This window comes from Lampetra fluviatilis, unplaced genomic scaffold (genome assembly GCF_964198595.1).
Source record: "Lampetra fluviatilis unplaced genomic scaffold, kcLamFluv1.1 SCAFFOLD_247, whole genome shotgun sequence".
NCBI lineage: Eukaryota > Metazoa > Chordata > Hyperoartia > Petromyzontiformes > Petromyzontidae > Lampetra > Lampetra fluviatilis.
Genome location: NW_027621051.1, coordinates 12,501 through 35,000, shown reverse-complemented (window position 1 = coordinate 35,000; position 22,500 = coordinate 12,501). Strand labels below are relative to the sequence as shown.

The 22,500-nt window shown below is 58.6% G+C and overlaps 1 protein-coding gene across 1 annotated transcript in view; it reads left to right on the top strand.

The window, feature by feature from the left end:
* LOC144954699 (neurofibromin-like) overlaps window positions 1-22,500 on the top strand; it is a gene marked incomplete at both ends in the record, with an annotated part of 130,724 nt that overhangs the window by 100,006 nt on the left and 8,218 nt on the right. The window contains 5 exon segments of the mRNA XM_078885135.1: window positions 361-492; window positions 3,021-3,156; window positions 6,175-6,337; window positions 11,853-12,036; window positions 20,932-21,047. Of these exon segments, the coding sequence (XP_078741261.1) occupies window positions 361-492; window positions 3,021-3,156; window positions 6,175-6,337; window positions 11,853-12,036; window positions 20,932-21,047 (731 nt within the window).

Genomic DNA, 22,500 nt, shown 5'->3' with positions numbered 1-22,500 from the left:
TGGTGGTGGTGGTGGTGCTGATGGTGATGGTGGTGGTGCTGATGGTGGTGGTGGTGGTGATGGTGGTGGTTGTGGTGGTGGTGGTGATTGTGATGGTGGTTGTGGTGGTGATGGTGGTGGTTGTGGTGGTGGTGGTGATTGTGATGGTGGTTGTGGTGGTGATGGTGGTGGTGGTTGTGGTTGTTGTGGTGGTGATTGTTGTGGTGATGGTGGTGGTGGTTGTGCCAGGGTACCGTCACCCTGGTCCCGGCACGGTGGCTCTGTGTAGCTACCGTGGTGGTGGTGGTGGTGGTTGTGGTGTGATGGTGGTTGTGGTGATTGTTGTGGTGATGGTTGTGGTGGTGGTGGTGGTTGTGCCAGGGTACCGTCACCCTGGTCCCGGCACGGTGGCTCGCACCGTCAGGATCCTGCACACACTGTTGGCTCTCGTCGCCAAACACCAAAACTGCGACCGCTTCGAGGTGAACCTGCAGAGCGTCGCATACCTCGCCGGTGAGACTCACCAATCACTCACCAATCACTCACCACTCACTCACCAACTCACTCACCAACTCACTCACTCACTCACCAACTCACCAACTCACTCACCAACTCACTCACCAACTCACTCACCAACTCACTCACCAACTCACCAACTCACTCACCAACTCACCAAAACACTCACCAACTCACTCACCACCTTGCTCACCAACTCACTCACCAACTCACTCACCAACTCACTCACCAACTCACTCACCAACTCACTCACCAACTCACTCACTCACCAACTCACTCACCAACTCACTCACCAACTCACTCACCAACTCACTCACCAACTCACTTACCAACTCACTCACTCACTCACCAACTCACTCACCAACTCACTCACCAACTCACTCACCAACTCACTCACCAACTCACTCACCAACTCACTCACCAACTCACTCACCAACTCACTCACCAATTCACCAACTCACTCACCAACTCACTCACCAACTCACTCACTCAGTCACTCACTCACCCACTCACTCACCAACTCACTCACCAACTCACCAAAACACCAAAACTGCGACCGCTTCGAGGTGAACCTGCAGAGCGTCGCATACCTCGCCGGTGAGACTCACCAATCACTCACCAACTCACTCACCAACTCACTCACCAACTCACCACTCACTCACTCACCAACTCACTCACCAACTCACTCACTCACTCACCACTCACTCACTCGCTCACCACCTTGCTCACCAACTCACTCACTCACTCACCAACTGACTCACTCACCCACTCACTCACTCACCCACTCACCCACCAACTCACTCACCAACTCACTCACCAACTCACTCACCAACTCACTCACCAACTCACTCACCAACTCACTCACCACTCACTCACCAACTCACTCACCAACTCACTCACCACCTTGCTCACCAACTCGCTCAGTCACTCGCTCACTCACTCACCAACTCACTCACCAACTCACTCACCAACTCACCAACTCACTCACCAACTCACTCACCAACTCACTCACCAACTCACTCACCAACTCACTCACCAACTCACTCACCAACTCACCAACTCACTCACCAACTCACTCACCAACTCACTCACCAACTCACTCACCAACTCACTCACCAACTCACTCACCAACTCACCAACTCACTCACCAACTCACTCACCAACTCACTCACCAACTCACCAACTCACTCACCAATTCACTCACTCACTCACCCACTCACTCACCAACTCACTCACCAACTCACTCACTCACCAACTCACCAAAACACCAAAACTGCGACCGCTTCGAGGTGAACCTGCAGAGCGTCGCATACCTCGCCGGTCAGACTCACCCACCAACTCACTCACCAACTCACCACCTTGCTCACCAACTCACCAACTCACTCACCAACTCACTCACCAACTCACTCACTCGCTCACCACCTTGCTCACCCACTCACTCACCCACTCACTCACTCACTCACCAACTCACCAAAACACCAAAACTGCGACCGCTTCGAGGTGAACCTGCAGAGCGTCGCATACCTCGCCGGTCAGACTCACCCACCAACTCACCCACCAACTCACTCACCAACTCACCAACTCACTCACCAACTCACCAACTCACTCACCAACTCACTCACCAACTCACTCACCAACTCACTCACCAACTCACTCACCACCTCGCCGGTGAGTCTCACTCACTCACCAACTCACTCACCAACTCACTCACTCAGTCACTCAGCCACTCACTCAGTCACTCACTCACTCAGTCACTCACTCAATCACTCACTCAGTCACTCAGTCACTCACTCAGTCAGTCACTCAGTCACTCACTCACCAACTGACCAACTCACTCACTCAGTCACTCAGCCACTCACTCAGTCACTCACTCACTCAGTCACTCACTCATTCAATCACTCACTCAGTCACTCAGTCACTCACTCAGTCAGTCACTCAGTCACTCACTCACCACTCACCAACTCACTCACTCACCACTCACTCACCAACTCACTCACTCACTCACCAACTTACCAACTCACTCAGTCACTCAGTCACTCACTCAGTCACTCACTCACTCAGTCACTCACTCACTCACTCAGTCACTCACTCAGTCACTCACTCACTCAGTCACTCACCCACTCAGTCACTCACTCAGTCACTCAGTCACTCACTCAGTCACTCACTCAGTCACTCACCCACTCAGTCACTCACTCAGTCACTGATGGTGGTGATGGTGGTGATGGTGATGATGATGATGGTGGTGGTGATGGTGATGGTGGTGGTGATGGTGGTGGTGATGGTGGTGGTGATGGTGGTGGTGATGGTGGTGGTGATGGTGGTGGTGATGGTGGTGATAGTGATGTTGATGATGATGGTGATGTTGTTGTTGTTGTTGTTGATGTTGTTGATGTTGTTAATGTTGATAATGTTGTTAATGTTGATAATGTTGTTAATGTTGATAATGTTGTTGATGTTGTTGTTGTTGATAATGTTGATGTTGTTGTTGATGTTGTTGATGTTGTTGTTGTTGTTGTTGAGCGTAGCGCTCCTCACCGTCTCCGAGGAGGTGAGGAGTCGCTGTGGTCTCAAGCACCGCAAGTCGCTCGTCGTCATGGAGAACTCCCTGGATACGGTCGCCATGGATACGTTCTCCAGCCCCATCATGGACCCCGTCTCCGGGTGAGTGGGGGGGGGATGTGGGTGCCCTGCCCTGCCCCCCCCCCCCTCGCGCCCGGCAACCGTCACCGTGGCGACCGGAGCAACCCGATTCCCCGTAGCAACCTTGGTGTCCGGTCCCCGTAGCAACCCCGTACCTGGTCACCATAGCAACCCCGGTATCCGGTCCCCATAGCAACCCCGTAATCGGTCTCCATAGCAATCCTGAACCTGGGCCCCATAGCAAACCTGCAACATGGTCCCCATAGCAACCATGCATCCAGTCCCCATAGCAACCATGCACCCGGTCCCCATAGCAACCGTGAATCCGGGCCCCATAGCAACTCTGCACCCTATCCCCTTAGCAACTCCCCACCCATTTCCATAGCAACCCTGCATCAGGTCCCCATAGCAACCCTGCACCAGGTCCCCATAGCAATCCTGCATCAGGTCCCCATAGCAACCCTGCACCCGGTTCCCATAGCAACCCTGCACCAGGTCCCCATAGCAACCCTGCATTAGGTCTCCATAGCAACTCTGCACCAGGTTCCCATAGCAATCCTACATCAGGTCCCCATAGCAACCCTGCACCCGGTACCCATAGCAACCCTGCATCAAGTCCCCATAGCAACCCTGCACCCGGTACCCATAGCAACCCTGCATCAAGTCCTAACAACCCTGCATCACTAAGGGGGGCCGACGTCACCATGGCGACCGTTCCAGGCTAGGTGCAGGAAGAGGAGGTCACGGGACAGACTCACCCACCCACTCACCCAACCACTCACCCACCCACCCACTCACCCAACCACTCACCCACTCACCCACCCACTCACCCAACCACTCACCCACCCACCCACTCACCCAACCACTCACCCACTCACCCACCCACCCACTCACCCACCCAATCACCCAACCACTCACCCACTCACTTACCACTCACCCACCCACCCAACCATTCACCCACACTACCCACCCACTCACCTAACCACCCACCCACCCAACCACTCACCCATCCACTCACCCACCTAATCACCCAACCACTCACCCACTCTACCAATCATCCACCCACCCACCCACTCACCCATCCACCCACTCACTCATGCAACCACTCACCCACCCACCCACTCACCCAACCACTCACCCACTCACCCACCCACCCACTCACCCACCCAATCACCCAACCACTCACCCACTCACTTACCACTCACCCACCCACCCAACCATTCACCCACACTACCCACCCACTCACCTAACCACCCACCCACCCAACCACTCACCCATCCACTCACCCACCTAATCACCCAACCACTCACCCACTCTACCAATCATCCACCCACCCACCCACTCACCCATCCACCCACTCACTCATGCAACCACTCACCCACCCACCCACTCACCCAACCACTCACCCACTCACCCACCCACCCACTCACCCACCCAATCACCCAACCACTCACCCACTCACTTACCACTCACCCACCCACCCAACCATTCACCCACACTACCCACCCACTCACCTAACCACCCACCCACCCAACCACTCACCCATCCACTCACCCACCTAATCACCCAACCACTCACCCACTCTACCAATCATCCACCCACCCACCCACTCACCCATCCACCCACTCACTCATGCAACCACTCACCCACCCACCCACTCACCCAACCACTCACCCACTCACCCACCCACCCACTCACCCACCCAATCACCCAACCACTCACCCACTCACTTACCACTCACCCACCCACCCAACCATTCACCCACACTACCCACCCACTCACCTAACCACCCACCCACCCAACCACTCACCCATCCACTCACCCACCTAATCACCCAACCACTCACCCACTCTACCAATCATCCACCCACCCACCCACTCACCCATCCACCCACTCACTCATGCAACCACTCACCCACCCACCCACTCACCCAACCACTCACCCACTCACCCACCCACCCACTCACCCACCCAATCACCCAACCACTCACCCACTCACTTACCACTCACCCACCCACCCAACCATTCACCCATCACCCACCCACCCAACCATTCACCCACACTACCCACCCACTCACCTAACCACCCACCCACCCAACCACTCACCCATCCACTCACCCACCTAATCACCCAACCACTCACCCACTCTACCAATCATCCACCCACCCACCCACTCACCCATCCACCCACTCACTCATGCAACCACTCACCCACCCAATCACCCAACCACTCACCCACCCACTTACCACTCACCCACCCACCCAACCATTCACCCACACTACCCACCCACTCACCTAACCACTCACCCACCCACCCACTCACCCACCCAATCACCCAACCACTCACCCACTCACTCACTCACCCACCCACCCAGCCACTCACCCACTCAGCCACTCACTCACTCACTCACTCACCCACTCAGCCACTCACTCACCCACTCACCCACTCACCCACTCACCCACTCACTCACCCACTCACCCACTCACCCACCCACTCACCCACTCACCCACCCACTCACCCAACCCACTCACTCACCCAACCCACTCACCCACCCACCCACTCACTCACTCACTCACCCACTCACCCACTCACCCACTCACTCACCCACTCAGCCACTCACTCACCCACTCACCCACTCACCCACTCACTCACCCACTCACCCACTCACCCACCCACCCACTCACCCACTCACCCACCCACTCACCCAACCCACTCACTCACCCACCCACTCACCCACCCACCCACTCACTCACCCACCCACTCACCCACCCACCCACTCACTCACCCACTCACTCACCCAACCAACCACTCACCCACTCGCTACCACCAGACTGTTAAGAGGCTACGCGGGGGACCTTTGTGTGTCTGTGTGTGTCTGTCTGTGTGTGTGTGTGTGTCTGTGTGTGTGTGTGTCTGTGTGTGTGTGTGTCTGTGTGTGTGTGTGTGTCTGTGTGTGTGTGTGTGTCTGTGTGTGTGTCTGTGTCTGTGTGTCTGTGTCTGTGTGTGTGTGTGTGTGTCTGTGTGTGTGTGTGTGAGGCAGGACTGTGCGTGGTGGTGGTTGTGGTGGTGGTGGTGGAGACAGTCAGACTTGGATGTCCCCCAAGGCCTCGATGCGCAACCTCATCGCCATCTACCCCGCCGTGGGGCAGATCAGCCCCAGGGCGCGCAAGTCCATGAGCCTGGACATGGGGCAGCCCTCGCAGGTACACTCACCCCTCACTCGCTCACCCCTCACACTCACCCCTCACTTGCTCACCCCTCACTCGCTCACCCCTCACACTCACCCCTCACTCGCTCACCCCTCACACTCACCCCTCACTCGCTCACCCCTCACTCGCTCACCCCTCACTCGCTCACCCCTCACTCGCTCACCCCTCACTCGCTCACCCCTCACTAGCTCACCCTCATGCTCACCCCTCACTCACTCACCCCTCACTCGCTCACCCCTCACACTCACCCCTCACTCGCTCACCCCTCACTCGCTCACCCCTCACTCGCTCACCCCTCACTAGCTCACCCTCATGCTCACCCCTCACTCACTCACCCCTCACTCGCTCACCCCTCACACTCACCCCTCACTCGCTCACCCCTCACTAGCTCACCCTCATGCTCACCCCTCACTAGCTCACCCCTCACACTCACCCCTCACTCGCTCACCCCTCACTAGCTCACCCCTCACACTCACCCCTCACTCGCTCACCCCTCACTAGCTCACCCCTCACTAGCTCACCCCTCACACTCACCCCTCACTCGCTCACCCCTCACACTCACCCCTCACTAGCTCACCCCTCACACTCACCCCTCACTCGCTCACCCCTCACTAGCTCACCCCTCACACTCACCCCTCACTCGCTCACCCCTCACTAGCTCACCCCTCACACTCACCCCTCACTCGCTCACCCCTCACTCGCTCACCCTCACACTCACCCCTCACTCGCTCACCCCTCACACTCACCCCTCACTCGCTCACCCCTCACTAGCTCACCCCTCACTCGCTCACCCCGCACACTCACCCCTCACTCGCTCACCCCTCACTCGCTCACCCCTCACTCGCTCACCCCTCACTCGCTCACCCCTCACTCGCTCACCCCTCACTAGCTCACCCCTCACTAGCTCACCCCTCACACTCACCCCTCACTCGCTCACCCCTCACTCGCTCACCCCTCACTCGCTCACCCTCACACTCACCCCTCACTCGCTCACCCCTCACTCGCTCACCCCTCACTAGCTCACCCCTCACTAGCTCACCCCTCACACTCACCCCTCACTCGCTCACCCCTCACTCGCTCACCCCTCACTCGCTCACCCCTCACACTCACCCCTCACTCGCTCACCCCTCACTCGCTCACCCCTCACTCGCTCACCCCTCACTCGCTCACCCCTCACTCGCTCACCCCTCACTAGCTCACCCCTCACTAGCTCACCCCTCACACTCACCCCTCACTCGCTCACCCCTCACTCGCTCACCCCTCACTCGCTCACCCCTCACACTCACCCCTCACTCGCTCACCCCTCACTCGCTCACCCCTCACTCGCTCACCCCTCACTCGCTCACCCCTCACTCGCTCACCCCTCACTAGCTCACCCCTCACTAGCTCACCCCTCACACTCACCCCTCACTCGCTCACCCCTCACTCGCTCACCCCTCACTCGCTCACCCTCACACTCACCCCTCACTCGCTCACCCCTCACTCGCTCACCCCTCACTAGCTCACCCCTCACTAGCTCACCCCTCACTTGCTCACCCCTCACTCGCTCACCCCTCACTAGCTCACCCCTCACTAGCTCACCCCTCACACTCACCCCTCACTCGCTCACCCCTCACTCGCTCACCCCTCACTCGCTCACCCTCACACTCACCCCTCACTCGCTCACCCCTCAATCGCTCACCCCTCACTAGCTCACCCCTCACTAGCTCACCCCTCACTCGCTCACCCCTCACTCGCTCACCCCTCACTCGCTCACCCCTCACTCGCTCACCCCTCACTCGCTCACCCCTCACTAGCTCACCCCTCACACTCACCCCTCACTCGCTCACCCCTCACTCGCTCACCCCTCACTCGCTCACCCCTCACTCGCTCACCCCTCACTAGCTCACCCCTCACACTCACCCCTCACTCGCTCACCCCTCACTCGCTCACCCCTCACTAGCTCACCCCTCACACTCACCCCTCACTCGCTCACCCCTCACTCGCTCACCCCTCACGTCCACCCCTCACTAGCTCACCCCTCACTAGCTCACCCTCACACTCACCCCTCACTCGCTCACCCCTCACCCCTCACTAGCTCACCCCTCACGCTGACCTCACTTGCTCACCCCTCACGCTCACCCCTCACACTCACCCCTCACTCGCTCACCCCTCACTCGCTCACCCCTCACTCGCTCACCCCTCACACTCACCCCTCACTCGCTCACCCCTCACACTCACCCCTCACTCGCTCACCCCTCACTAGCTCACCCCTCACACTCACCCCTCACTCGCTCACCCCTCACTAGCTCACCCCTCACACTCACCCCTCACTCGCTCACCCCTCACTCGCTCACCCCTCACACTCACCCCTCACTCGCTCACCCCTCACACTCACCCCTCACTCGCTCACCCCTCACACTCACCCCTCACTCGCTCACCCCTCACTAGCTCACCCCTCACACTCACCCCTCACTCGCTCACCCCTCACTCGCTCACCCCTCACTCGCTCACCCCTCACTAGCTCACCCCTCACACTCACCCCTCACTCGCTCACCCCTCACTCGCTCACCCCTCACTAGCTCACCCCTCACACTCACCCCTCACTCGCTCACCCCTCACTCGCTCACCCCTCACGTCCACCCCTCACTAGCTCACCCCTCACTAGCTCACCCTCACACTCACCCCTCACTCGCTCACCCCTCACCCCTCACTAGCTCACCCCTCACGCTGACCTCACTTGCTCACCCCTCACGCTCACCCCTCACACTCACCCCTCACTCGCTCACCCCTCACTCGCTCACCCCTCACTCGCTCACCCCTCACACTCACCCCTCACTCGCTCACCCCTCACACTCACCCCTCACTCGCTCACCCCTCACTAGCTCACCCCTCACACTCACCCCTCACTCGCTCACCCCTCACTAGCTCACCCCTCACACTCACCCCTCACTCGCTCACCCCTCACTAGCTCACCCCTCACACTCACCCCTCACTCGCTCACCCCTCACACTCACCCCTCACTCGCTCACCCCTCACACTCACCCCTCACTCGCTCACCCCTCACACTCACCCCTCACTCGCTCACCCCTCACTAGCTCACCCCTCACACTCACCCCTCACTCGCTCACCCCTCACCCCTCACTAGCTCACCCCTCACGCTGACCTCACTTGCTCACCCCTCACGCTCACCCCTCACACTCACCCCTCACTCGCTCACCCCTCACGTCCACCCCTCACTAGCTCACCCCTCACTAGCTCACCCCTCACCCCTCACTAGCTCACTCCTCACGTTCACCCCTCACGCTCACCCCTCACGCTCACCCCTCACTAGCTCACTCCTCACGCTCACCCCTCACTAGCTCACCCCTCATGCTCACCCCTCACTAGCTCACCCCTCACGTCCACCTCACCCTCACGCCTCACCCCTCACGCTCACCCCTCACTAGCTCACCCCTCACCCTCACCTCGCTCACCTCGAGTGAGTGAGTGAGTGGGTGAGTGAGTGTTTGTGTGAGTGAGTGAGTGAGTGAGAGAGTGGGTGAGTGAGTGAGTGAGTGGGTGAGTGAGTGACTGTGTGTGAGTGAGTGGGTGAGTGAGTGGGTGAGTGAGTGTGTGTGTGAGTGAGTGAGTGAGTGAGTGGGTGAGTGAGTGAGTGGGTGAGTGAGTGACTGTGTGTGAGTGAGTGGGTGAGTGAGTGGGTGAGTTAGTGGGTGAGTGAGTGACTGAGTGAGTGACTGAGTGAGTGTGTGAGTGACTGTGTGAGTGAGTGGGTGAGTGAGTGAGTGTGTGTGTGAGTGAGTGAGTGAGTGGGTGGGTGAGTGAGTGAGTGGGTGAGTGAGTGACTGTGTGTGAGTGAGTGGGTGAGTGAGTGGGTGAGTGAGTGTGTGTGTGAGTGAGTGAGTGGGTGAGTGAGTGAGTGAGTGGGTGAGTGAGTGACTGTGTGTGAGTGAGTGGGTGAGTGAGTGAGTGGGTGAGTGAGTGAGTGGGTGAGTGAGTGAGTGGGTGAGTGAGTGTGTGTGTGAGTGAGTGAGTGAGTGGGTGAGTGAGTGACTGAGTGAGTGACTGAGTGAGTGTGTGAGTGACTGTGTGAGTGAGTGGGTGAGTGAGTGAGTGTGTGTGTGAGTGAGTGAGTGAGTGGGTGGGTGAGTGAGTGAGTGGGTGAGTGAGTGACTGTGTGTGAGTGAGTGGGTGAGTGAGTGGGTGAGTGAGTGTGTGTGTGAGTGAGTGAGTGGGTGAGTGAGTGAGTGAGTGGGTGAGTGAGTGACTGTGTGTGAGTGAGTGGGTGAGTGAGTGAGTGGGTGAGTGAGTGAGTGGGTGAGTGAGTGTGTGTGTGAGTGAGTGAGTGAGTGGGTGAGTGAGTGAGTGAGTGGGTGAGTGAGTGACTGTGTGTGAGTGAGTGGGTGAATGAGTGAGTGAGTGAGTGGGTGAGTGAGTGGGTGAGTGAGTGACTGTGTGAGTGACTGTGTGTGAGTGAGTGGGTGAGTGAGTGGGTGAGTGAGTGAGTGGGTGAGTGAGTGGGTGAGTGAGTGACTGAGTGAGTGTGTGAGTGACTGTGTGAGTGAGTGGGTGAGTGAGTGAGTGAGTGGGTGAGTGAGTGAGTGGGTGAGTGAGTGACTGTGTGTGAGTGAGTGGGTGAGTGAGTGAGTGAGTGGGTGAGTGAGTGAGTGACTGTGTGAGTGACTGTGTGTGAGTGAGTGGGTGAGTGAGTGGGTGAGTGAGTGAGTGGGTGAGTGAGTGGGTGAGTGAGTGACTGTGTGAGTGACTGTGTGTGAGTGAGTGGGTGAGTGAGTGTGAGTGAGTGAGTGAGTGAGTGGGTGAGTGTGTGACTGTGTGAGTGACTGTGTGTGAGTGACTGTGTGTGAGTGACTGTGTGTGTGTGAGTGGGTGAGTGAGTGGGTGAGTGAGTGAGTGAGTGGGTGAGTGTGTGACTGTGTGAGTGACTGTGTGTGAGTGACTGTGTGTGAGTGACTGTGTGTGTGTGAGTGAGTGGGTGAGTGAGTGTGTGTGTGAGAGAATGTGTGAGTGAGTGGGTGAATGAGTGGGTGGGTAGGTGAGTAAGTGGGTGAGTGGGTGAGTGGGTGAGTGAGTGGATGAGTGGGTGAGTAAGTGGGTGAGTGGGTGAGTGAGTGGGTGGGTGGGTGGGTGAGTAAGTGGGTGAGTGGGTGAGTGGGTGAGTGGGTGAGTAAGTGGGTGAGTGGGTGAGTGAGTGAGTGAGTGTGTGAGTGACTGTGTGTGAGTGTGTGTGTGAGAGAATGTGTGAGTGAGTGGGTGAATGAGTGGGTGGGTGGGTGAGTGAGTGGATGATTTGGTGAGTGAGTGGGTGAGTGAGTGAGTGAGTGAATGGGTGGGTGAGTGTGTGAGAGAGTGTGTGGGTGATTGGGTGAGTGAGTGACTGTGTGTGTGAGTGTGTCCGTGTGTGTGTCTGTCTGTGAGTGACTGTTTGTCTGTGTGAGTGAGTGAGTGAGTGTGTCTCTGTGTGTGTCTGTCTGTCTGTGTGTCGGTGTGTGCGTCTGCGCGTCTCTGTCAGGCCAACTCCAAGAAGATGCTTGGCAGCCGGAAGAGTTTTGACCACCTGCTGTCCGACAACAACAGCAGCAGCAGCAGCAGCAGCTGTTGCAAGCCGCACAAACGGCAGGACAGCGACACCACCAGCGGCACCGTCACCACGCCGCCAAAGATGCGCAAAGTGGGCGAGCCTCACTTCAAGCCCGGTGAGACGCCGCTCACCGATGAGACGCCGCTCACCGATGAGACGCCGCTCACCGATGAGACGCCGCTCACCGATGAGACGCCGCTCACCGATGAGACGCCACTCACCGATGAGACGCTCACCGATGAGACGCCGCTCACCGATGAGACGCCGCTCACCGATGAGACGCCGCTCACCGATGAGACGCTCACCGATGAGACGCTCACCGATGAGACGCCACTCACCGATGAGACGCTCACCGATGAGACGCCGCTCACCGATGAGACGCCGCTCACCGATGAGACGCTCACCGATGAGACGCTCACCGATGAGACGCTCACCGATGATGAGACGCTCACCGATGAGACGCCGCTCACCGATGAGACGCTCACCGATGAGACGCCGCTCACCGATGAGACGCTCACCGATGAGACGCTCACCGATGAGACGCTCACCGATGAGACGCTCACCGATGAGACGCTCACCGATGAGACGCCACTCACCGATGAGACGCTCACCGATGAGACGCCACTCACCGATGAGACGCCACTCACCGATGAGACGCTCACCGATGAGACGCTCACCGATGAGACGCTCACCGATGAGACGCTCACCGATGAGACGCCGCTCACCGATGAGACGCCGCTCACCGATGAGACGCCGCTCACCGATGAGACGCCGCTCACCGATGAGACGCCGCTCACCGATGAGACGCTCACCGATGAGACGCTCACCGATGAGACGCTCACCGATGAGGAGACGCTCACCGATGAGACGCCGCTCACCGATGAGGAGACGCTCACCGATGAGACGCTCACCGATGAGACACTCACCGATGAGGAGACGCTCACCGATGAGGAGACGCTCACCGATGAGGAGACGCTCACCGATGAGGAGACGCTCACCGATGAGACGCTCACCGATGAGACGCTCACCGATGAGACGCTCACCGATGAGACGCTCACCGATGAGGAGACGCTCACCGATGAGGAGACGCTCACCGATGAGACGCTCACCGATGAGACGCTCACCGATGAGACGCTCACCGATGAGACGACGCTCACCGATGAGACGCTCACCGATGAGACGCTCACCGATGAGGAGACGCCACTCACCGATGAGACGCTCACCGATGAGACGCTCACCGATGAGACGCTCACCGATGGGACGCTCACCGATGAGGAGACGCTCACCGATGAGGAGACGCTCACCGATGAGGAGACGCTCACCGATGAGACGCTCACCGATGAGACGCTCACCGATGAGGAGACGCTCACCGATGAGACGCTCACCGATGAGACGCTCACCGATGAGACGCTCACCGATGAGACGCCACTCACCGATGAGACGCCACTCACCGATGAGACGCTCACCGATGAGACGCTCACCGATGAGACGCTGCTCACCGATGAGACGCCGCTCACCGATGAGACGCCGCTCACCGATGAGACGCCGCTCACCGATGAGACGCCGCTCACCGATGAGACGCTCACCGATGAGACGCCGCTCACCGATGAGACGCCGCTCACCGATGAGACGCCGCTCACCGATGAGACGCTCACCGATGAGACGCTCACCGATGAGACGCTCACCGATGAGACGCCACTCACCGATGAGACGCTCACCGATGAGACGCTCACCGATGAGACGCCACTCACCGATGAGACGCTCACCGATGAGACGCTCACCGATGAGACGCCGCTCACCGATGAGACGCTCACCGATGAGACGCTCACCGATGAGACGCTCACCGATGAGACGCCACTCACCGATGAGACGCTCACCGATGAGACGCTCACCGATGAGACGCTCACCGATGAGACGCTCACCGATGAGACGCTCACCGATGAGACGCTGCTCACCGATGAGACGCTGCTCACCGATGAGACGCCGCTCACCGATGAGACGCCGCTCACCGATGAGACGCTCACCGATGAGACGCTCACCGATGAGACGCCGCTCACCGATGAGACGCTCACCGATGAGACGCTCACCGATGAGACGCTCACCGATGAGACGCCGCTCACCGATGAGACGCCGCTCACCGATGAGACGCCGCTCACCGATGAGACGCCGCTCACCGATGAGACGCCGCTCACCGATGAGACGCTCACCGATGAGACGCTCACCGATGAGACGCTCACCGATGAGGAGACGCTCACCGATGAGACGCCGCTCACCGATGAGACGCTCACCGATGAGACGCTCACCGATGAGGAGACGCTCACCGATGAGACGCTCACCGATGAGGAGACGCTCACCGATGAGACGCTCACCGATGAGGAGACGCTCACCGATGAGGAGACGCTCACCGATGAGGAGACGCTCACCGATGAGGAGACGCTCACCGATGAGACGCTCACCGATGAGACGCTCACCGATGAGACGCTCACCGATGAGGAGACGCTCACCGATGAGGAGACGCTCACCGATGAGACGCTCACCGATGAGACGCTCACCGATGAGACGCTCACCGATGAGGAGACGCTCACCGATGAGGAGACGCTCACCGATGAGACGCTCACCGATGAGACGCTCACCGATGAGACGACGCTCACCGATGAGACGCTCACCGATGAGACGCTCACCGATGAGGAGACGCCACTCACCGATGAGACGCTCACCGATGAGACGCTCACCGATGAGACGCTCACCGATGGGACGCTCACCGATGAGGAGACGCTCACCGATGAGGAGACGCTCACCGATGAGACGCTCACCGATGAGACGCTCACCGATGAGGAGACGCTCACCGATGAGACGCTCACCGATGAGACGCTCACCGATGAGACGCTCACCGATGAGACGCCACTCACCGATGAGACGCTCACCGATGAGACGCTCACCGATGAGACGCTCACCGATGAGACGCTGCTCACCGATGAGACGCTGCTCACCGATGAGACGCCGCTCACCGATGAGACGCCGCTCACCGATGAGACGCTCACCGATGAGACGCTCACCGATGAGACGCTCACCGATGAGACGACGCTCACCGATGAGACGCTCACCGATGAGACGCCGCTCACCGATGAGACGCCGCTCACCGATGAGACGCCGCTCACCGATGAGACGCTCACCGATGAGACGCTCACCGATGAGACGCTCACCGATGAGGAGACGCTCACCGATGAGGAGACGCTCACCGATGAGACGCCGCTCACCGATGAGACGCCGCTCACCGATGAGACGCTCACCGATGAGACGCTCACCGATGAGACGCTCACCGATGAGACGCTCACCGATGAGACGCTCACCGATGAGACGCTCACTGATGAGACGCTCACCGATGAGACGCTCACCGATGAGACGCTCACCGATGATGAGACGCTCACCGATGAGACGCCGCTCACCGATGAGACGCCGCTCACCGATGAGACGCTCACCGATGAGACGCCGCTCACCGATGAGACGCTCACCGATGAGACGCTCACCGATGAGACGCTCACCGATGAGACGCTCACCGATGAGACGCTCACCGATGAGACGCCACTCACCGATGAGACGCTCACCGATGAGACGCCACTCACCGATGAGACGCCACTCACCGATGAGACGCTCACCGATGAGACGCTCACCGATGAGACGCTCACCGATGAGACGCTCACCGATGAGACGCCGCTCACCGATGAGACGCCGCTCACCGATGAGACGCCGCTCACCGATGAGACGCCGCTCACCGATGAGACGCTCACCGATGAGACGCTCACCGATGAGACGCTCACCGATGAGACGCTCACCGATGAGGAGACGCTCACCGATGAGACGCCGCTCACCGATGAGGAGACGCTCACCGATGAGACGCTCACCGATGAGACACTCACCGATGAGGAGACGCTCACCGATGAGGAGACGCTCACCGATGAGGAGACGCTCACCGATGAGGAGACGCTCACCGATGAGACGCTCACCGATGAGACGCTCACCGATGAGACGCTCACCGATGAGACGCTCACCGATGAGGAGACGCTCACCGATGAGGAGACGCTCACCGATGAGACGCTCACCGATGAGACGCTCACCGATGAGACGCTCACCGATGAGACGACGCTCACCGATGAGACGCTCACCGATGAGACGCTCACCGATGAGGAGACGCCACTCACCGATGAGACGCTCACCGATGAGACGCTCACCGATGAGACGCTCACCGATGGGACGCTCACCGATGAGGAGACGCTCACCGATGAGGAGACGCTCACCGATGAGGAGACGCTCACCGATGAGACGCTCACCGATGAGACGCTCACCGATGAGGAGACGCTCACCGATGAGACGCTCACCGATGAGACGCTCACCGATGAGACGCTCACCGATGAGACGCCACTCACCGATGAGACGCCACTCACCGATGAGACGCTCACCGATGAGACGCTCACCGATGAGACGCCGCTCACCGATGAGACGCCGCTCACCGATGAGACGCCGCTCACCGATGAGACGCCGCTCACCGATGAGACGCCGCTCACCGATGAGACGCTCACCGATGAGACGCCGCTCACCGATGAGACGCCGCTCACCGATGAGACGCCGCTCACCGATGAGACGCCGCTCACCGATGAGACGCTCACCGATGAGACGCTCACCGATGAGACGCCACTCACCGATGAGACGCTCACCGATGAGACGCTCACCGATGAGACGCTCACCGATGAGACGCTCACCGATGAGACGCTCACCGATGAGACGCTGCTCACCGATGAGACGCCGCTCACCGATGAGACGCCGCTCACCGATGAGACGCCGCTCACCGATGAGACGCTCACCGATGAGACGCTCACCGATGAGACGCCGCTCACCGATGAGACGCTCACCGATGAGACGCTCACCGATGAGACGCTCACCGATGAGACGCCGCTCACCGATGAGACGCCGCTCACCGATGAGACGCCGCTCACCGATGAGACGCTCACCGATGAGACGCCGCTCACCGATGAGACGCCGCTCACCGATGAGACGCTCACCGATGAGACGCTCACCGATGAGACGCTCACCGATGAGGAGACGCTCACCGATGAGACGCCGCTCACCGATGAGACGCTCACCGATGAGACGCTCACCGATGAGGAGACGCTCACCGATGAGACGCTCACCGATGAGGAGACGCTCACCGATGAGACGCTCACCGATGAGGAGACGCTCACCGATGAGGAGACGCTCACCGATGAGGAGACGCTCACCGATGAGGAGACGCTCACCGATGAGACGCTCACCGATGAGACGCTCACCGATGAGACGCTCACCGATGAGGAGACGCTCACCGATGAGGAGACGCTCACCGATGAGACGCTCACCGATGAGACGCTCACCGATGAGACGCTCACCGATGAGGAGACGCTCACCGATGAGGAGACGCTCACCGATGAGACGCTCACCGATGAGACGCTCACCGATGAGACGACGCTCACCGATGAGACGCTCACCGATGAGACGCTCACCGATGAGGAGACGCCACTCACCGATGAGACGCTCACCGATGAGACGCTCACCGATGAGACGCTCACCGATGGGACGCTCACCGATGAGGAGACGCTCACCGATGAGGAGACGCTCACCGATGAGACGCTCACCGATGAGACGCTCACCGATGAGGAGACGCTCACCGATGAGACGCTCACCGATGAGACGCTCACCGATGAGACGCTCACCGATGAGACGCCACTCACCGATGAGACGCTCACCGATGAGACGCTCACCGATGAGACGCTCACCGATGAGACGCTGCTCACCGATGAGACGCTGCTCACCGATGAGACGCCGCTCACCGATGAGACGCCGCTCACCGATGAGACGCTCACCGATGAGACGCTCACCGATGAGACGCTCACCGATGAGACGACGCTCACCGATGAGACGCTCACCGATGAGACGCCGCTCACCGATGAGACGCCGCTCACCGATGAGACGCCGCTCACCGATGAGACGCTCACCGATGAGACGCTCACCGATGAGACGCTCACCGATGAGGAGACGCTCACCGATGAGGAGACGCTCACCGATGAGACGCCGCTCACCGATGAGACGCCGCTCACCGATGAGACGCTCACCGATGAGACGCTCACCGATGAGACGCCGCTCACCGATGAGACGCCGCTCACCGATGAGACGCTCACCGACGAGACGCTCACCGATGAGACGCTCACCGATGAGACGCTCACCGATGAGACGCTCACCGATGAGACGCTCACCGATGAGACGCTCACCGATGAGACGCTCACCGATGAGACGCTCACCGATGAGACGCTCACCGATGAGGAGACGCTCACCGATGAGACGCTCACCGATGAGACGCTCACCGATGAGATGCTCACCGATGAGACGCTCACCGACGAGACGCTCACCGATGAGACGCCGCTCACCGATGAGACGCCGCTCACCGATGAGACGCTCACCGATGAGACGCTCACCGATGAGACGCTCACCGATGAGACGCTCACCGATGAGACGCTCACCGATGAGACACTCACCGATGAGACGCTCACCGATGAGACGCTCACCGATGAGACGCCGCTCACCGATGAGGAGACGCTCACCGATGAGGAGACGCTCACCGATGAGGAGACGCTCACCGATGAGACACTCACCGATGAGACGCTCACCGATGAGACGCTCACCGATGAGGAGACGCTCACCGATGAGGAGACGCTCACCGATGAGACACTCACCGATGAGACACTCACCGATGAGACACTCACCGATGAGACGCTCACCGATGAGACACTCACCGATGAGACGCTCACCGATGAGGAGACGCTCACCGATGAGACACTCACCGATGAGACGCTCACCGATGAGACACTCACCGATGAGACGCTCACCGATGAGGAGACGCTCACCGATGAGACGCTCACCGATGAGACGCTCACCGATGAGACGCTCACCGATGAGACGCCGCTCACCGATGAGACGCTCACCGATGAGACGCCGCTCACGGATGAGACGCTCACCGATGAGACGCCGCTCACCGATGAGACGCTCACCGATGAGGAGACGCTCACCGATGAGACGCCGCTCACCGATGAGACGCTCACCGATGAGACGCCGCTCACCGATGAGACGCTCACCGATGAGGAGACGCTCACCGATGAGACGCCGCTCACCGATGAGACGCCGCTCACCGATGAGACGCTCACCGATGAGACGCCGCTCACCGATGAGACGCTCACCGATGAGGAGACGCTCACCGATGAGACGCTCACCGATGAGACGCCGCTCACGGATGAGACGCTCACCGATGAGACGCCGCTCACCGATGAGACGCTCACCGATGAGACGCTCACCGATGAGACGCCGCTCACCGATGAGACGCTCAACGGGACAATCGCCGGGACAATTGTTGGGACACTCACCGGGACACTCACCGCTTGCTGATCCGCTCAATCAGCTACGCACTCACTCAGTCACTCACTGTGTGTGTGGTGTGTGTGTGTGTGGTGTGTGTGTAGTGTGTGGTGTGGTGTGTGTGTGTGTGTGGTGTGTGTGGTGTGGTGTGTGTGTGTGTGTGGTGCGTGTGGTGTGGTGTGTGTGTGTGGTGTGTGGTGTGTGTGTGTGTGGTGTGTGTGTGTGTGGTGTGTGTGTGTGTGTGGTGTGTGTGGTGTGTGGTGTGTGTGTGTGGTGTGTGTGGTGTATGTGTGTGTGGTGTGGTGTGTGTGTGGTGTGTGTGTGTGTGTGTGGTGTGTGTGTGTGTGTGTGGTGTGTGTGTGTGGTGTGTGTGTGGTGTGGTGTGTGTGTGTGTGTGGTGTGTGTGTGTGTGGTGTGTGTGTGTGTGTGTGTCTGACTGTGTCTGTGTGTGTGTGTGTGTAACTGTGTGTGTGTGTCTGACTGTGTCTGTGTGTGTGTGTGTATGTGACTGTGTGTGTGTGTGTATGTGACTGTGTGTATGTGTGTTTGTAGCTGTGTGTCTGTGTGTGTGTGTAACTGTGTTTGTGTGTGTCTGACTGTGTCTGTGTGTGTGTGTGTATGTGTCTGTGTGTATGTAACTGTGTGTGTGTGTATGTGTGTTTGTAGCTGTGTGTCTGTGTGGTGTGGTGTGTGTGTGTGTGTGGTGTATGTGTGTGTGGTGTGGTGTGTGTGTGGTGTGTGTGTGTGTGGTGTGTGTGTGTGTGTGTGGTGTGTGTGTGTGGTGTGTGTGTGGTGTGGTGTGTGTGGTGTGTGTGTGGTGTGTGTGGTGTGTGTGTGTGTGGTGTGGTGTGTGTGTGTGTGTGGTGTGTGTGGTGTGTGTGTGTGGTGTGTGTGGTGTGGTGTGTGTGTGGTGTGGTGTGTGTGTGGTGTGTGTGTGTGTGGTGTGTGTGTGTGTGGTGTGTGTGTGTGTGGTGTGTGTGTATGGTGTGTGTGTGTGTGGTGTGTGTGTATGGTGTGTGGTGTGTGGTGTGGTGTGTGTGGTGTGGTGTGTGTGTGGTGTGTGTGTGGTGTGTGTGTGTGTGTGGTGTGTGTGTGTGTGTGGTGTGTGTGTGTGTGTGTGGTGTGTGTGGTGTGGTGTGTGTGTGTGGTGTGTGTGTATGGTGTGTGTGTGTGTGGTGTGTGTGTATGGTGTGTGGTGTGTGTGTGGTGTGTGGTGTGTGTGTGTGTGTGGTGTGTGTGGTGTGTGTGTAGCTGTGTGTCTGTGTCTGTGTGTATGTAACTGTGTGTGTGTGTCTGACTGTGTCTGTGTGTGTCTGTGTGTATGTAACTGTGTGTGTGTGTCTGACTGTGTCTGTGTGTGTGTGTGTATGTGACTGTGTGTATGTGTGTTTGTAGCTGTGTGTCTGTGTGTGTGTGTGTGTGTAACTGTGTGTGTGTGTGTCTGACTGTGTCTGTGTGTGTGTGTATGTAACTGTGTGTGTGTCTGACTGTGTCTGTGTGTATGTAACTGTGTGTGTGTGTCTGACTGTGTCTGTGTGTGTCTGACTGTGTCTGTGTGTGTGTGTGTCACCCCCAGACGCGCACTGTGTGTCCCAGCACCTGCGCAAGATGTCCACGTCTGAGGCCAACGTCCTCCTGGACGAAGAGGTCCTCACGGACACTCACTGCCAGGCCCTGCTCCTTACTGTGCTGGTGAGCGACACGCTCACCACTCGCTCACTCACTCGCTCGCTCGCTCACTCACTCACTCGCTCACTCACTCACTCGCTCGCTCGCTCACTCACTCGCTCGCTCACTCACTCACCACTCGCTCGCTCGCTCACTCACTCGCTCGCTCACTCACTCACTCGCTCGCTCACTCACTCGCTCGCTCACTCACTCACTCGCTCGCTCAGTCACTCACCACTCGCTCGCTCACTCACTCACTCACTCGCTCACTCACTCACTCACTCACTCGCTCGCTCACTCACTCGCTCGCTCACTCACTCACTCGCTCGCTCACTCACTCACTCACTCACTCGCTCGCTCACTCACTCGCTCGCTCACTCACTCACTCACTCACTCAGTCACTCACCACTCGCTCACTCACTCACTCACTCGCTCGCTCACTCACTCACTCACTCGCTCACTCACTCACTCACTCGCTCAGTCACTCACCACTCACTCGCTCGCTCAGTCAGTCACTCACCACTCACTCGCTCGCTCAGTCAGTCACTCAGTCACTCACTCGCTCGCTCAGTCAGTCACTCGCTCACACAGTCACTCAGTCACTCGCTCGCTCAGTCAGTCAGTCACTCAGTCACTCACTCACTCAGTCACTCACTCACCACTCGCTCACCACTCGCTCGCTCACTCACTCACTCGCTCAGTCGCTCCCCACTCACTCGCTCGCTCAGTCAGTCACTGACCACTCACTCGCTCGCTCAGTCAGTAACTCAGTCACTCACTTGCTCGCTCAGTCAGTCACTCACCACTCACTCGCTCGCTCGCTCAGTCAGTAACTCAGTCAGTCACTCAGTCAGTCAGTCACTCAGTCACTCACTCAGTCACTCACTCAGTCAGTCAGTCACTCACTCACCCAGTCACTCACGACGCGCTCACCACTCAGTCAGTCACTCAGTCACTCACTCAGTCAGTCAGTCACTCACTCACCCAGTCACTCACCACGCGCTCACCACACACTCACCACTGACTCGCTCGCTCACTCACTCACCACTCACTCACCACTCACTCACCACTCACTCACCACTCACTCACCACTCACTCACTCACCACTCACTCATCACTCACTCACCCACTCACCCACTCAGTCACTCAGTAACTCACCCACTCACTCACTCACCACTCACTCACCACTCACTCACCACTCACTCACCACTCACTCACTCACCACTCACTCACCACTCACTCACCACTCACTCACCAAACACTCACCACACACTCACCACTCACTCACCACTCACTCACCACTCACTCACTCACTCACCACTCACTCACCACTCACTCACCACTCACTCACCACTCACTCACCACTCACTCACCAAACACTCACCACACACTCACTCACTCACTCACCACTCACTCACCACTCACTCACAACTCACTCACTCACCACTCACTCACCACTCACTCACCACTCACTCAC